Source organism: Gigantopelta aegis, chromosome 11 (genome assembly GCF_016097555.1).
Source record: "Gigantopelta aegis isolate Gae_Host chromosome 11, Gae_host_genome, whole genome shotgun sequence".
Taxonomy (NCBI): Eukaryota; Metazoa; Mollusca; class Gastropoda; order Neomphalida; family Peltospiridae; genus Gigantopelta; species Gigantopelta aegis.
The window spans coordinates 1,437,154-1,455,783 of NC_054709.1; the positions used below are offsets into that span (position 1 = coordinate 1,437,154).

Below are 18,630 nucleotides of genomic sequence, written 5' to 3' on the forward strand. Positions count from 1 at the left end.
CGAGGAAAGCGCTGTTTCGGCGTACCAACACCTTACAAAGAAAAGGAAGTGTCTTTTGTGCTGGAAAAATATTTAGACAACTAACACAATGACGTATAAACAAAGATAATCAGCATTCATATGACGCCTATGGATCTGAATACTCACACGTAACAATCACCGGAACTAGTGAGCTCAGAGTTCTGTTGATTTCGTTGTGTACTTCGCAGGCATACTCCGCTGCATCATCGCGATGCACGGGTTTTATGGTCATCATGCTGGGAGATTTTAACGACCCACAGGAGAATCGACCAAAACACTCTACTATGTTCCACTCAAAATTTACGTATTTTTTCCACACCAATCTTGTTGAGGGAGGATATGCGTCGATGATACACATCAGTTGTACTGTCAGACCTTCATTGATGAGCGTCATCTTGGGTGCAATTGAAAGTATTGGACGATCTGTCAATGAAAATGTACTCATTAAACAACTGCAACATTAAGATAATTACATTTAAGCTTAGATGATTACATTAAAATTATAACATTAAAGTACTGCTTAAGCAAGGCTATTGGACTGGTAGGCATATTCAACAATATATAATTCACATTGCTTAATATCAACAAGTATAAATGTATATTGGTGTATTTAATTAATAAAACGGTTAAATGTGACAGCTATATGTCTGATATATTATAATGGATGCTGCCATCTTGTTCCATCCCAGTGAATATGCTGTCTGACGAGATGGTAGTTACATAATACTTACCGCGTCACATCAAGAATTAGTCTTAGAACTGAAGAAACAAATGTGCCTGATTTTGGTGGGATGATAAAACAGGCATGCATCGCAATGTTCCGTAATAATATCCACCCCAGTAAGCTAGCAATAAGTGTATATTATTTTTCAATACAAAATAAACCACCATTGTTAAAGTGGCTACAAAACAAGTTGAAATAATTGTATCATGTTTGTCCATGAAATAACCTACGTCCTGAAATGATAAACAGAATATTTTCTTAGTTAATTGGTCTATTCTTTTTAGTAGCCTGCACCATTGATTCCTGATTGGCAGATATATATACATGTATGGTAGGTAACCAGACAAGGCAATTAATTACTGCCACCTAGACCAAAAAAATGGTACCAGTATTATTAACATCACAGGGTATTGTGAAATAACCAGCCACCCCTAAAATGGTAATGGACATTATCACCCGTCATGCTTTATTACTGTAAATAATTCTGTAAAACTCTTAAGTAGACTTTCCCCATCTAAAATCACTGAACTGATCAATTACGTAGTCCCAAAGAAAAGAAAATTATTACTTGGGTATCATAGGTGATCGCTTATGCTCCAACGTATCCTACCAATAGGCCTAATAGTATGCATTTTTTTCTTTGGATTTTTTAAGAGAAAAATGCTATAACGTTAACCCCATTTCGTTCTGTTAATGCAAATTGAAATATATTTAGTTAAATAGTTTATTATATTATCAAGTCATTTATGTTGTTTTACAAATCAGGTTGATGAAGGCGTCTAATTGTCGTAAATTACTGCATTTGTTAACACTGTTTGTAGGAGACGACGTCACTTCCTCCCGTGCTAGAGTACCAGATACGACGAACAAGAAACAAAATAGTAAAGTGTCAATATGCGTTGGTGGTCCAGGTAAGATTAAGATTATTAACGTAAAGAATGCAGTACTGTTCTTTTATGATCTGAAATCATTGAGATTATTACTTTAAAGATTATTACAATAAGATTATTACATTCAAATTATAACATTCAAATTATAACATTAAGATAATAAACATAAGATTATTAATGGAGAGAAACCAGTACTGTTGTTTTATGATCTGACTTTATTAAGATTATTACATTAAGATTATCACAATAAAATTATTACATTAAAGATTATTACATTAAAGATTATTACAATAAGATTATCACATTCAAATTATAACATTCAAATTATAACATTAAGATAATAAACATAAGATTATTAATGGAGAGAAACCAGTACTGTTGTTTTATGATCTGACTTTATTAAGATTATTACATTAAGATTATCACAATAAAATTATTACATTAAAGATTATTACATTAAAGATTATTACAATAAGATTATTACATTCAGATTATAACATGAAGATAATAAACATCAAGATTATTAATGGAGAGAAAGCAGTACTGTTGTTTTATGATCTGACTTTATTAAAGGGAGAGTAAACTAAAACAAGAGCCTTATGTGTTGGAAAGATGCATACCCGGACCAGCAACACATACTGACACTTTAGCAAATGAAAAATGCGTAATTTTAGTGTCAATAAAACAACGTGATTGTTCCTGCTAACTGGGGGCAGCCATTTTAATTTATTTTCGAAGCGTCCGGTATAGCTAGATTGGTGCGAAGTGACGTCAGCTCCTGACCAACTCCTGTATGCACAGTGTAAACACAAAAAGCAGTAATTTTCAACAAGGCACTTCTCTTTGATCACCCTGACTTGTAAAACAACATAAATGACATGATAATATAATAAACTATTTAACTAAATATATTTCAAGTTGCTTTAACGGAACAAAATGGGGTTATAGTATACTCTGTTAAATAATCCAAAGGGAAAATGTATCTAATTATTAGGCCTGTTGGTATGCTACGATGGAGAAAAAAACAACAACCCACGTGATAATTTTCACTTTTTTGGGGACTTCATAATTTAAGATTAAGATTATTAATGGAGAGAAAGCAGTACTTACCGTTGCTTTTCTAGCTCTCTGTCTCTACCCATTTCTCCCTCCTTCCCTCTCCCCAGCTCTCTCTATCATATTACAAGAACGATGCGAGACGCAAGTAGACAGTTTACAACAGTGGCAGATCCATAAAATCCATTGGGGGGGGGGGGGGGGAGGCAATGACTTGAGGCAGAATGCCAAGGGAACTTTGGGGGAGGTTTGGGGTTTGGAGGGGGATCATAATTTTTTTTTTTAATTAATATATAATAAAATTATAACTCACAAAATTTAGGGGGACCAGGGCCCCTGCCCACCTATCCCCCGCAGATTTGCCTCTGTACAATATGCTAAACCAATTTCCTTTCCTTTATATACTTACATATGACAATTATGCTGATCTGTTTGCTTCTGGTAGTTCCTAGTGTATTTGTCGCATGGCAGACATAAGCTCCATTATCAGCGGTCGTCACATTATTGAAGGTCAACGTCGTATCAGGTGTGTTGGAATATCTGCGGTCATTCAGCTGGATAAGGATTCCTTGTTTCTTCCACACAACATGCGCAGGCGGCACCGCTCGTACGTGGCACGCGATAGACGCCTGTTCATGCAGGAGGAATCGGTGAGTTGGCACGGGCACCGTCACTATCGGAACATCTACGATCGGATAAAAAAAAAAAATGTTTTGTTTAATTATGAAGAATAAAAATAAATAAATAAATGGAATTAATAGATAAAAGAAATAAATTTAAAGGCTTTTGTAGGAGATATTGCTGGCACTATAATTTGCGATATCTCCGTAACCTTGATGGGTCAAATTTTAATCACAAGACAATGTTTTGTTACGTCGATCACTGTGTATGTTTCAGCGCTAAACCTACCATTAGAGACGTCACACCACTGCCGTTCTGCTACTTAACGTGTCTACTGCTGACATTCAATCCACATTACTGACATTGTTTACAACTGTCGCAAATGAAAATAATGATAACGGATGATAAAAAGAATACCCCCTTCGTGTCTTGTGATATCATAATTTAACAGCACTCGTTGATAAAATCTCGTGCTGATAAATTATGATATTACAAGACATGAGGAGAGTATCCTCTGTATATAGTGCGTAATTAATAGACGAAAAACCCAACCAACCAACCAACCAACCAATAGTGGTGTAGTGGTTAAACCATGAGTCTTGAGACTGGTAGGTATACTGGGTATATAATATTTAAAAACTCCAAGCGTCAATTGGCAGGATTCGTAAATTAATTAAGAAAGAGCTAGCTGTGTTGGCAGTTGCTCACTCGGTTCAAAACTAATTAACAGTTTGTATTAATATACAGATTTTTTAAATGTAAGAAAAGGTTAAAAGTTTGTTTTGTTTAACAACACCACTAGAGTACATTGATTTATTAATCATCGGCTATTGCATGTCAAACATTTGGTAATTTACACATATAGTCTTTGAGAGGAAACCCGCTACATTTTTCCATTAGTAGCAAGGAATCTTTTATATGCAGTATCTCAATGGCAGTTTGTTTTGTTTAACGACACCACTAGAGCACACTGATTTATTAATCATAGGTTATTGGATGTCAAATATTTGGTAATTTAGACATATAGTCTTAGAGAGGAAACCTGCTACATTTTTTCATTAGGCCAGGTCAAAGGGTTTAATGTGTACATTCACAACAAAAGCCAAAAAGGTGTACATTTGCATACTTGATCTTACACACAGACTCACACACACTACATGCTTTTGATAGGATTCTGCTTTGCTCAGGGTCTGGTTTACACAGGTTAATAATTCACTGTATAAATAAATAAATAAATAAATGATCAAAGAAACAAGCCGGCACTCACACTGTACGTATAGAAGCTGTGAGTCAGATCTCTTCCTGTCCTCGAACTTGTACTCCCAGTGACAGGTGAGAGTCTTGTTGTGGTCGTTGGGGCCTAGCGTTATGGCCAGTGAGTTTGTCGCCGACATCGTCCTGTGAACGTCAGGCACCGCGCTCTGATGCCCGGGGTACAACACCGATCCGATCTGCCAGCTCAATTCGGGCTGCGGCTGGCCGCGGTCAGACCTACAGGTGAAGATCAGCGGCTGGCCGGCACGCACCACGTTCGATGACGTGATCTTCGGATCAGAGGGCACGACTGGTAAAAAAATTATAATAAAAAAAATCAAGTTTAAGAAGGAAGGAAATGTTTTATTTAACGACGCACTCAACACATTTTATTTATGGTTATATGGGGTCGGACATATGATTAAGGACCACACAGATATTGAGGGAAGAAACCCACTGTCACCACTTCATGGGCTACTCTTTTCGATTAGCAGCAAGGGATCTTTTATATGCACCATCCCATAGACAGGATAGCACATACCATGGCCTTTGATGTACCAGTCGTGGTGCACTGGAAGGAGCAAGAAATAGCCCAAGTTTATGAATTAACGACATCACTAGAGCACAATGATTTATTAATCATTGGCTATTGGATGTCAAACATTTGGTATTTTTCACAGTCTTACAGAGGAAACCCACTACATTCATTAATAGCAAGAGATCTTTTATATCCACCATTCCACAGACAGAATGTACCATGGCCTTCGCTACCATTTTGTATCATGTTTATGTCCCAAGTGATATAATTTTCAGTCATAACGAGCTTTAGCAAGTGAAATAATTTATGGTAAATGATTGGTGTTTTTTAAAAATATAATAATAATAATAATAATAATAAAAATAAAAATAAATAAATATTGTAAATCAGAAAATGTTAGTACTTTGTGACAGACTTGTATACTATATACCTACTCGCTATGTCTACTTGGTAGTGTGTGACAGGCTGAGACTTGTATACTACATGTATATACCTACTCGCTATGTCTACTTGGTAGTTTGTGACAGGTTGAGACTTGTACACTATATACCTACTCGCTATGTCTACTTGGTAGTTTGTGACAGGTTGAGACTTGTACACTATATACCTACTCGCTATGTCTACTTGGTAGTTTGTGACAGGTTGAGACTTGTACACTATATACCTACTCGCTATGTCTACTTGGTAGTTTGTGACAGGTTGAGACTTGTACACTATATACCTACCTACTCGCTATGTCTACTTGGTAGTTTGTGACAGGTTGAGACTTGTACACTATATACCTACTCGCTATGTCTACTTAGTAGCTTGTGACCGGTTGAGACTTGTACACTATATACCTACTCGCTATGTCTACTTGGTAGTGTGTGACAGGTTGAGACTTGTACACTATATACCTACTCGCTATGTCTACTTGGTAGTTTGTCACAGGCTGAGACTTGTACCCTATATACCTACCTACTCGCTATGTCTACTTGGTAGTTTGTGACAGGTTGAGACTTGTACACTATATACCTACTCGCTATGTCTACTTAGTAGCTTGTGACCGGTTGAGACTTGTACACTATATACCTACTTGCTGTCTACTTGGTAGTTTGTGACCAGTTGAGACTTGTACGCTATATACCTACTCGCTATGTCTACTTGGTAGTTTGTCACCGGTTGAAACTTGTATACTATATACCTACTCACTATGTCTACTTGGTAGTTTGTCACCGGTTGAGACTTGTACACTATATACCTACTCGCTATGTCTACTTGGTAGTTTACGACAGGTTGAGACTTGTACACTATATACCTACTCGCTATGTCTACTTGGTAGTTTGTCACCGGTTGAGGCTTGTACACTATATACCTACTTGCTATGTCTACTCGGTAGTTTGTCACCGGTTGAGACTTGTACACTACATACCTACTCGCTATGTCTACTGGGTAGTTTGTCACCGGTTGAGATTTGTACACCATATACGTACTCGCTATGTCTACTCAGTAGTTTGTCACCGGTTGAGACTTGTACACTACATACCTACTCGCTATGTCTACTGGGTAGTTTGTCACCGGTTGAGACTTGTACACTACATACCTACTCGCTATGTCTACTCAGTAGTTTGTGACAGGTTGAGACTTGTACACTACATACCTACTCGCTATGTCTACTGGGTAGTTTGTCACCGGTTGAGATTTGTACACTATATACGTACTCGCTACTTGGAGCTCGTAGTTGGTGGCGGTGGTTTTGCCACTGATCACCGCGATGCACTCGTACAGTGTGGGCGGGATGGTGTTCATGTCGGCGTGCGGTACGAATTTGTACTCGATTCCCGCCACGAACCTGCTCCTCCTCTTGTAGGCGTACGTCATGTTCCTCTTGAGGACGATGAGAGGGTCGCGATTTATCCGCCATTCCATGTAGGTGGGGAATTCAGTCGGGTCTCTCAGTATGCATGCCAGTGTCAGTTCCCTGCCTTCTAGTGGAACAACTCTTCGGATTGACAAGCGGGAACCTGCAACCGTAAAACTGACTTATAAACACAACTGTTCATAATAGAATGGGTGCATCACTGCTGTGTGTGTGTGTGAGCAAGTACATGTGTGTTTGTGTGTGTAGTGTGTGTGAGTGCACGTGTGGTGTGTTTGTGTGTGTGTGTATGTAGTGTGTGTGTAATGTGTGAATGTAATGTATGTAATGTGTGTGTGTGTGTGTGTATAATGTGTGAGTGTAATCATTACATGTGTATGTAATGTGTGTGTATGTGGGTGTGTGTATGTAATGTATGTGTGTATGTAGTGTTTGTGTATGTAGTGTATGTGTTTGTGTATGTAGTGTAGTGTGTATGTGTATGTAGTGTGTGTGTGTGTGTGTATGAGTGTGTGTATGTGTATGTAGTGTGTGTGTAATGTGTGAATGTAATGTATGTAATGTGTGTGTGTGTATGTAGTGTATGTGTGTATGTAGTGTAGTGTGTATGTGTATGTAGTGTGTGTGTGTGTGTATGAGTGTGTGTATGTAGTGTGTGTGTGTATGAGTGTGTGTATGTGTATGTAGTGTGTTGTGTATGTGTATGTAGTATGTTGTGTACGTGTATGTAGTGTGTGTATGTGTATGTAGTGTGTGTATGTGTATGTAGTGTGTGTATGTGTATGTAGTGTGTGTATGTGTATGTAGTGTGTGTGTATGTAGTGTATGTATGTGTATGGTGTATGTTGTGTATGTGTATGTAGTGTGTATGTGTATGTAGTGTGAGTATGTGTATGTAGTGTGTGTGTATGTATGTGTATGTAGTGTGTGTGTGTATGTATTGTATATATGTGTATGTAGTGTGTTGTGTATGTGTATGCAGTGTGTGCATGTGTATGTAGTATGTGTATGTAGTGTGTGTATGTGTATGTAGTGTGTGTATGTAGTGTGTTGTGTATGTGTATGCAGTGTGTATGTAGTGTGTGTGTATGTGTATGTAGTGTGTGTATGTGTATATGTGTATGTAGTGTGTGTATGTGTATGTAGTGTGTTGTGAATGTGTATGTAGTGTGTTGTGTATGTAGTGTTGTGTATGTAGTGTTGTGTATGTAGTGTGTGTATGAGTGTGTGTATGTGTATGAGTGTGTGTATGTGTATGTAGTGTGTTGTGTATGTGTATGTGTATGTAGTGTGTGTATGTGTATGTAATCTGTGTATGTGTATATAGTGTATGTAGTGTGTGTATGTGTATGTAGTGTGTGTATGTAGTGTGTGTGTGTGTGTGTATGTAGTGTATGTATGTGTATGTAGTGTGTTGTGTATGTGTATGCATTATGTGTATGTGTATGTGTATGTAGGTAGTACTATACCAAATAACTTCCGTCTGGGTCAAAGTTCGAGGTGCACCGAACTTTTGATAGAGAAGTGAACACCACAAGTCCTGTGATTGGTTATAAATGTTAGTGTGTTGGTTGTAAAAAATAATAGTTTCATCTGGGTAAAATAAATGTGCAATTTTATTTCATCTAGTACCAATGTGTCAAGTAGCCTTGTGCTTGAAACATGTATGGGGTACCTGTAAAAAAAAGTACTCAAATTTTGTGCGAAACTAGGGTAGTCATAGACGCTACCCGTTATCTCAGAAACGAGCAGCTTGACCCCCATTTTTTTCTGATTCACTTTAAGTGTAAGGGGTGGTAGTATTTATATCCGTGGCGTTTATGTCGGTTGATACGTTGCAGGTAGGAGTTTTAGCCGTATATGTTACTATTGTCGTCTATGGGATTTGATTTGGTAGTATACACCCTGTAGTGTATGTATGTGTATGTAGTGTGTGTGTGTGTATGTAGTGTGTTGTGTATGTGTATGTAGTGTGTGTATGTGTATGTGTATGTAGTGTGTGTGTATGTGTATGTAGTGTGTGTGTATGTGTATGTAGTGTGTTGTGAATGTGTATGTAGTGTTGTGTATGTGTATGTGTATGTAGTGTGTTGTGTATGTATATGTAGTATGTGTGTATGTGTATGTAGTGTGTGTGTGTATGTGTATGTAGTGAATGTATGTGTATGTAGTGTGTTATGAATGTGTATGTAGTATGTTGTGTATGTAGTGTGTGTATGTGTATATTATGTAGTGTGTGTGTGTATGTGTATGTAGTGTGTGTGTGTGTGTGTAGTGTGTGTATGTGTATGTAGTGTATGTATGTGTATGTAGTGTGTTGTGAATGTGTATGTAGTATGTTGTGTATGTGTATGTAGTGTGTGTACTTGTATATTATGTAGTGTGTGTGTGTATGTGTATGTAGTGTGTGTATGTGTATGTAGTGTGTGTATGTGTATGTAGTTTATGTATGTGTATGTAGTGTATGTGTGTAGTATGTGTATGTATGTATGTAGTGTGTGTACATTGTGTTTGTGTATGTATGTGTATGTAGTGTGTGTATGTGTATGTAGTGTGTTGTGTATGTGTATGTAGTGTGTAAGTGTATGTGTATGTATGTATGTGTATGTAGTGTGTGTGTGTCTATGTAGTGTGTGTGTGTAGTGTACATGTAGTGTGTGTGTCAGTGTGGTGTGTATGTGTATGTAGTGTGTTGTATGTAGTGTGTGTATGTGTATGTAGTGTGTGTATGTGTATGTAGTGTGTGTATGTGTATGTAGTGTGTTGTATGTAGTGTGTGTATGTGTATGTAGTGTGTGTATGTGTATGTAGTGTATGTGTATGTGTATGTAGTGTGTATGTGTATGTGTATGTAGTGTGTATGTGTATGTAGTGTGTATGTGTATGTAGTGTGTTGTGAATGCATATGTAGTGTGTTGTGTATGTGTATCATATGTAGTGTGTTGTGTATGTGTATCATATGTAGTGTGTTGTGTATGTGTATGTAGTGTGTATGTGTATGTATATGTAGTGTGTGTGTATGTGTATGTAGTGTTGTGAATGTGTATGTAGTATGTTGCATATGTGTATGTAGTGTGTTTATGTGTATGTGTATGTGTATGTAGTGTGTGTATGTGTATGTATATGTATGTAGTGTGTATGTAGTGTGTACATTGTTTGTGTATGTTTGTGTATGTAGTGTGTTGTGTATGTGTATGTAGTGTGTTGTGTATGTGTATGTATGTGTATGTAGTGTGTGTATGTATGTGTATGTATGTGTATGTAGTGTGTGTATGTAGTGTATGTGTATGTAGTGTGTGTGTGTAAGCATGTGCAGTGTGGTGTGTATGGTTATGTAGTGTTGTGTATGTGTATGTAGTGTGTGTGTGTGTATGTGTATGTAGTGTGTTGTGTATGTGTATGTGTATGTAGTGTATGTGTATGTAGTGTGTGTGTGTATGTGTATGTAGTGTGTTGTGTATGTGTATGTGTATGTAGTGTGTGTGTGTATGTGTATGTAGTATGTTGTGTATGTGTGTGTGTATGTGTATGTAGTGTGTGTGTATGTGTATGTAGTGTATGTACGTGGCAAGTGTGACCCTTTACACAGTCATATAGTTCATGCTCCCATTTTTTTTTTTTTCATACATGAATGAAACAATTATTGCATTCATTTCTTATATACGTGTGGGAAAGTGTATATAAAAGATCTCTTGCTGTATTTGGAGAAATGTAGCTGGATTCCTCTGATGACTACTTATCAGAATTACCAAATGTTTTACATCCAACAGCGGATGATTAATTAATTAAAGTGCACTAGTGGTATCGTTAAACAAAACAAACTCATTCATTCTGATTGATAAACTTATATTAAAAAATACTTTCTTCCTGTTTGAACAAGGCTGAATATTAGAAGGCTTGATAGGCAGACTGAAGTGACACAGACACAAGACGGCAAGACCCCCATGGACGTATCACACAGAATCCTGTTCTTCAAGTATAACCATGAGTCATAGTGTATGCACTGCTGGTTTTGATATCCTGAAAGAAAACAAGAACAAATTTACAGCACTGCATGAAGCAGGATTTTTTGGTCACTTTCTACTGTTTTGTTTTAATAAAGCGTGTGAACAATATAAATGTATACAGGGAAATAGAACCAGTATGACACACGTATGTTATAACAATTTCATATGCACAACAAATGACATAATTTTGGGGACCAACGTCATAACATAAGGCGACTTACCCAGTCTTTGCTCTGTGTAATGGCAAAATGGAGTCATTTAATTGTCTCCTTCTAGTAAACCGGCCTCAGTGGTGTCGTGGTTAGGCCATCGGTCTACAGGCTGGTAGGTACTGGGTTCGGATCCCAGTCGAGGCATGGGATTTTTAATCTAAATACCAACTTCAAACCCTGAGTGAGTGTTCCGCAAGGCTCAATGGGTAGGTGTAAACCACTTGCACCGACCAGTGATACATAACTGGTTCAACAAAGGCCATGATTTGTGCTATCTTGCCTGTGGGAAGCGCAAATAAAAGATCCCTGGCTGCTAATCAGAAAGAGTAGCCCATGTAGTGGCGACAGTGGGTTTCCTCTCAAAATCTGTGTGGTCCATAACCATATATCTGACGCCATATAACTGTAAATAAAATATGTTGAGTGCATCGTTAAATAAAACATTTTTTTCTTTCTTTCCATATAACCGTAAATAAAATATGTTGAGTGCATCGTTAAATAAAACATTTCTTTCTTTCTTTCCTTCTAGTAACGTTTGAAAGGTTTTGACATGGTCCTTGTTATTCATAGAAATAATATTAATATTATGGATAATGTGGATAATAAAGAAATGTTTACGAAACTCGTGTCAGTACTCATGTACTACACTCGCTCTTGCCCAGGCAATACAAGAATCCTTACACTCGGATTTAGGGAAGAAAACATTTTTAAAAATTGTCTTCGTTTCTTCCCCTTTTGGGCCCCATGCACCCTTCATACCTCTGGGAGGTGGTAAGAATGACCAAATTCACAAATGTGTTTCTGCATGTGCCAAGGAAATTTAAAACAAAATTTGCTTGGGATTAGTAAAGTAGTTTAGGATAAAAGTCTGAAGGAAAAATAGAAAAGAAGAGTTTTAAATGCATTTGTGTATACAACTATAGTAAACTTCACCCCCACCCAAGGAACAAACGCGGGACCCAACATTAATGACATTAACAAATTAGATCAATCATCTGTTGACCTTTAAATCTATGTAGACCACCTGGTTATATATCATTTCTGGAAGTAGAGAAGAAGATTGTTTTGTTTTTTTAAGTCTTAATTTGCTCCTTCTGGGCTGTACTCTCAGGCCCCTGGGAGGGGGGGGGGGGGGGGGGTCAGCATGACCAAATTCACAAATTTGTTTTTCCATATCAATGTTTCTGCCAAAAAGAAATTTTTGGATATGGTACATGGAATTGAATGCAACCAGTTAGCAGGGGGTATGAGGGGGGCCTCACCCAGAAAGAAAATGGGTTAAGTTTAGGATTAGAGTTAAGAAATTCATACAGAAATAATAAGAGTAATTAATTTTGTCCAAAAAATCTGCCAAATTTTTTAGTATGGTGCCATGCATTATGGCTGCATGTGCCAAAGAAGCTTCAAACAAAATTTGCTGGGAATTGGTCAAGTAGTTTTATTACTCATAGAACGGTGGCAAGATAGGCGTGGTCAAAATTATATTAACTTGCAATTTACATTAAAAAACACTTCTGCAGAAATATCCAACTGACCAAAATATTACCTGTCCCTACAATTTTTTATTTTTTTGTATCTGTCAACAGTGGATTTTCTGAGCATTTTAAAATGTGCTTGTGTGCAGTCCTAAAACCCTTCACCTCCTTGGTTTATTGTTATATATGTATTATATACTATCTAATTATAGTCGGTCCCACATGGAATGCCTTTTTTTATTGATTTATTAATCATCGGCTATTGGATGTCAAACATTTGGTAATTTTGAAATATAGTCTTAGAGAGGAAACCCGCTAAATGTTTCCATTAGTAGCAAGGGATCTTTTATATGCACCATCCCACAGACAGGATAGCACATACCATGGCCTTTGATATACCAGTTGTGGTGCACTGGCTGGAACAACAAATAGCCCAATGGGCCCACCGAAGAGGATCGATCCCAAACCAACTGTGCATCAAGCGAGTGCTTTACCACTGGGCTACATCTCGCCCCAACTAGGCTACAGATTAGTTCAATCAATCAATCAATCAATCAATCAATCAATCATTTATTTCCGTATATGAATTATACAGACATGAGCAACACTATCAACAGCAAGATTTTGGTTTCGTGTAGGCTCCTAACATAATATTATACTTACACATGTATAGTCCGTTCCACAGAAAACGCAATTTTTCATGCTATGGAATTTATTACAAATTATTTATTTCTGAGCCGATTGATTTGTACGTTGCACACAAAACTACTAATTGTTTGTTATTTCTAAAACACTTTTATCAAACCAAACTGAAATTATTTACAAAAAACAGTTGTATAGAATCTGAATGATGGGATGAACTACAAGGCAAATGAATGGTCCTTTGTTTTTCACTTAGAACAAAAATTGGGGTTATTTTAAAGGAATGCTAAAGCAAGGCTTTTGGACGGGTGTGCATATTCAACGATAAATAATTCACATTATTGCTTAATATCAACAAGTATACTTGTATAGTTAATTAATAAAACGGTTAAATGTGACGGCTATTATATATAACGGACGCAGCCATTTTGTACCATCCCAGTGAATATGCCCTCTGGCGAGCTGGTGGTTACGTAATACCTAACGTGTCACGTCAGGAATTAGTCTTCGAACTGAAGAAACAAAACATACCTGATTTTTGCAAATGCATCGCAATATTCTGTAATAATATCTATCCCAGTAACACAGCAACATGTTGAAATAACTGTATTATATTTTGTATATAAATTAACCCGCGTACTGAAATAATAGTCGGAGTGTTTGGCTTAATTGGTCTTTTCTTTCCGTGGCCTGTACCTGTGGTTCTTGATTGGCAGGTGTATATTTAGACGGTCCCTAGACACTGTGTCTAGACACACTAAAAAGACGTGCCTCTTTTATTAAGATCACAGGGTATTGTGTGATAACTTCAAATCGTAATGGACTTTACCAGCTTTATTACTGTAAGTAATTCTGTAAAACCCTTGATTAAGTAGACTTTCCCATCTAAAATCACAAAACTTACCAATTACGTAGTCCCAGAGAAAAGAAAATTATCACTTTGGTATCGTGAGTGGTCATTTTTGCTCGAACGTATCCTACCAATAGGCCTAATAATATGCATTTTTTCTTCGGATTATTTAAAAGAAAAAAATACTATAACTCCATTTCGTTATATTGATGCAAATTGAAATATATTTAGTTAAATAGTTTATTATACTATCAAGTCATTTATGTTGTTTTACAAGTCAGGTTGATGAAAGCGAAGCGCCTTGTCGTAAATTAGAGCATTTGTTTACACTGTGCATACTAGACAAGTTGGACCTGAGCTGACGTCACTTCGCCCCAAGCTACACCACCGGACGTCACAAAAACGAAACAAAATGGCTGACCCCAGTTAGCAGGAATAATCACGGTTTTTTATTAATTCTAAAATTACTCGTTTTTCATTTGTTAAAGTGTCAGTATGTGTCGGTGGTCCGGGTATGCATCTTTCCAACACGTAAGGCTCTTGTTGGAGTTTAGTCAACCTTTAATGACAATTTAGTGGAAATATTTATATGGTAAAGGCTCAAATAAGGTTTACATTTTTTTTTAATTCCACTCAATGTGCTAAACGGAGTTATACTTGATGTCAATACTGACAGGCATTACATTTATACCAGTGAATAGTTTGTAAAATATCTCTCTATTTTTAATGAATTTATTCATAATTAACACAATTTATACAATCAAAACTATTTACAATGGTTATGAATGGATTATGAATACTATTCACTACAACAGAGGCACAAAAATGTTGTATATCTTTTGCAGATCGAATATAATAATTAAAAACAAAATCTAACAATAGGGGTCTTAAAAATCATAAAAGTTAAATGTTTTGGCCTTGTTGATCTGGCAGGTGTGAGGTCCACGCAACAATATTCCGGAATTATGCCCTATCATTTGCAATTTTGTAAAGAGATGCTTTAAGTTGCGTGAAAGCATATGAGTTGGAAGTAATTTCAAATTGTTTGCATTTCACATCTGTATAAACTAATGGAGAATGTCCGAGGGTGTGTGGATTCGTGAAAAATAATTCACAAACGCCATAGTTGATGGTTTTTTATGGCTCTACACTTCTGACAATATTTGCTTTTACCTAAATATTAATATCACTAGTAATATGGCTTAAATTACATATGTATTTGTTGATTCAGATGTTTGTTCATGTAATTAATGTATATTTATGTTACTGTTACTGCAGATAAATGTATATTATATTGTTATTTTTGCTCTGCCCATATTCGGGTGTTATGCAAATAAATTATTCTTATTCTTATTCTTATGACACACACCGATTGTTAATTCATCTTTCTCCTTTTTAAGTTAATTTCTACGAGTCATGTGGACCCGATATCGGTAATTTTAAGGAATAAACAAAAACGACTTGGTAAAATTAATGGTTTTAGGGGTTTGTAAAGTTTTGTATTTAGATACTTACTTTTCTGAACTTTACTGTTTATAAAAATGTTTTTGAACTGTGAAAAAAACCCTCATAAATGAACGACATGCTGATGACAACAAATCGGATGTTGACTGCGCGAACAGAACACGAGAAAACAAAGTGAACGGAATTTTAAGCATAACGCTGTTAGGGACGTCGACGATATATATTTTTTTTATTTTAGCGCTAACTTTTTATTATTTTTGTTGTTGAAAATATTTCTTTTAAAGGTATTCTATCAGTACAGTAAACCATCGCTATTATTCATGTCATATTTGAAATTGTCCGATGTCCCTACTACAAGTTATTTATTTCTGAACAGATTGCACACAAAAAATAGTCTGTCAGTTTCAGAGATTGGAAATTTGGTTATTTACAAAACACTTTTACTTTCCTTCTTACGTTTTAACCACAACAGAAATTATTTTTAAAAACCCACATTTTTGTAGGATGATGGGAGTCATGGGACGGACTATAAACTGTAAATTGTTGTTCAAAAACATAAAAACAAACCTCAAGTTTCGACAATTGATCTTTTGACATTTACGCCTACATCCACCTGTCAATGTCAAACATCTACTGTTAGCTTCATGACGTCATATCCGATTAAAAATAACAAAATAATGTCCTACTAAATACAGTCGTTTATTGATTATTAGTAGTGATGGAAATGACGAGCGAATATTCGAATACGAACTAAACAACAAGACTCGCCAAACTAACGTTGGGTTGTTTCGTTTTTTTACATACTGATCCCCCCCCCCCCCCCCCCCCCCATCCTCAGTGCAGGAAAAACCCATCAATTTCGGGCAAAAACAAGAGATTCGGGCAAAATGAGCTCGCCTGAACCATTTTCACCATATATTTCAATAATTTTACCCACAATATTGGTTGTAATCTATGTAAAAATGTGTAGCGATTCGTTTGCAACCCTATTTAGCTATTATGTACGCCTATGGTTTGAATTGTGCAATAGAATTTAAAAAAGAAAAAAAAGAAGCAAATAGCTAATCTAGCTATCAGGGTTTCTGCCAGAGGGTTAAACGGGTATGATAAAAAAAACATTTTGCAGAGTTTTCTTTTGACAAAATTAATTACTCTTATCATTACTGTATGATTTTCTTAACCCTAACCCTAAACGTAACTCATTTTCTTTCCGTGGGAGCCAAACAATATTTTTGTTTTTCCCGCCAAAATGGCAGGGCTCCATGTTTGATTTGATCATGATAACACTTCTGTCCCGGATCAGGCCCCTGGCTATCCAGACACGGGACCCGGGACGGACATGCTCGAAACCATGACAAAATTATCCGTTCCGCTCATGATAACATTATGACATCAAGTCCTTCTACAGACAACAGTAAAGGCAGGGCCGTACCCTCCGGGGGGGGCTGGGGGGGGGCAGCTGCCCCCCCCCCGAGAATCTTGTCCTTTTTTCTTTTTTTTTATATATCTCCAGTAATAGCATAGAAATGTTTAATCTTTATAGTATGTTAAAAATTATTTATAAAATTTAGTGCCCCCCCCCCCCCCCATGGATTTTGGTCAGGGTACGGCCCTGAAAGGGTAATTATTTTTATAAGTGATTGCCAATTTTCATTGACATAAAACGACTACAAGTAACCGAAACCGTTTAATGTTATTCCTACCCCGTATCTCAGTGAATCTAAGATAGGTTTTGAAGCCCTAATTTCAAAGTGCTGTATATATATATATATATATATATATATATATATATATATATATATATATATATATATATATATATATATATATATATATATATATATATATATATATACACAGTAGAATCTCATTGGCTCGAACGCCCAACGGTCGAACCTACCGGTATTCTCGAACCAAGAACAATGTCCCGATTTTCTCTCTCTATTAAACTCTTTTATTTTGGTGCTGATTGGTCGAATACCCCTAGGGTCGAACAGAAGCTTTCTCTCGAACCAGTTTATTAGTCCGAACTGTAAAATTAAACATATATAGCTCGAACAACTAAGTCTATCCGAAGAAGTACAAAAAATAATTTATATTTATTTACGAATTTTTCATTGACCCTTTCACGTCAGTCACAAAGTAAGTTAATATAAATTCGGAAGTGGAACGAATTAATCCTAGATCATATGCCGGCTTCTCATGTTGTTTATTTAGCACCTATCGGTAATTATCTTTCTAGTACAGATAATAGTACTACGACAATCGTGAGCTGAATGAACCTTGCATGAAACACCAATCAATTGGTGAGCCTAGTTCGGCCTCGCCGGTTTACTTTAATCATTTTAATCGCTACTCTACGCATCAGCGTCGGCATATTTTGTTTTTAACTTGAAATACAGGAGAGATCAATGTAATGTAGTGATTGCAACAATAAAAGGTAAAGGGCCTCCGCCTGTGCTTCATGCACTTTCATTCTTTTCTCAACGTTGTCAATACGTCGCAAAAGATTCTACAACAGCATAATAAAGAACGATTTTTTAAATTAATAAATATTTATAAATACAGACTACCAGTGTGTTTGTTATTTGTTTATTCAACGGTGATAAATAATAGTTACAAATATGTATCTCATCCGACATTTGAAGGCGACTTCGTTACTCATGAGTCAATTGGACCATCTCGCCCAAGCCAGTTTTACGGAAATATGCGAGGTATTCCGATATATATATATATATATATATATATATATATATATATAAAATAAAAATAAAAAAACATGCCCCAGACATGGTGAATTTTTTTTTTCTGAGACACTATGAGGTGTACTGATTCAAAACAACTAAAAAAAACAAAATGTTTCCTTTACTTTTTTCCTACAAATTTGTTTTTGCAAACAGGCTACTATAGTCCATGGGCTCGGACCCAAAATGTGACCAACCGGTACCATCTTGGGTGACAAATTCTAGTTATGTTTTTTGAAGAGGTACATATATGAAGATGTTATTCATATGTGAT

At 36.4% G+C, this 18,630-nt stretch overlaps 1 protein-coding gene across 2 annotated transcripts in view; it reads right to left on the reverse strand.

Annotated features, from left to right (window-relative positions):
- The window catches only part of LOC121385617 (hemicentin-2-like), a 41,375-nt gene extending 25,097 nt beyond the window's left edge, over positions 1-16,278 (reverse strand). The window contains exons 1-6 of one of the 2 annotated variants that reach the window (XM_041516363.1): positions 16,180-16,278; positions 10,827-10,982; positions 6,805-7,107; positions 4,580-4,876; positions 3,101-3,376; positions 148-444 (exon numbers count right to left, since the gene is read on the reverse strand). In XM_041516363.1, coding sequence (XP_041372297.1) covers positions 148-444; positions 3,101-3,376; positions 4,580-4,876; positions 6,805-7,107; positions 10,827-10,908 — 1,255 coding nt within the window. In that variant the 5' untranslated portion in view covers positions 10,909-10,982; positions 16,180-16,278. Of the gene's footprint in view, positions 1-147; positions 445-3,100; positions 3,377-4,579; positions 4,877-6,804; positions 7,108-10,822; positions 10,983-16,179 lie in introns of those variants that run through there. The other variant, XM_041516364.1, reaches the window with a different exon arrangement.
- Between the last annotated feature and the right edge of the window lie 2,352 nt (positions 16,279-18,630).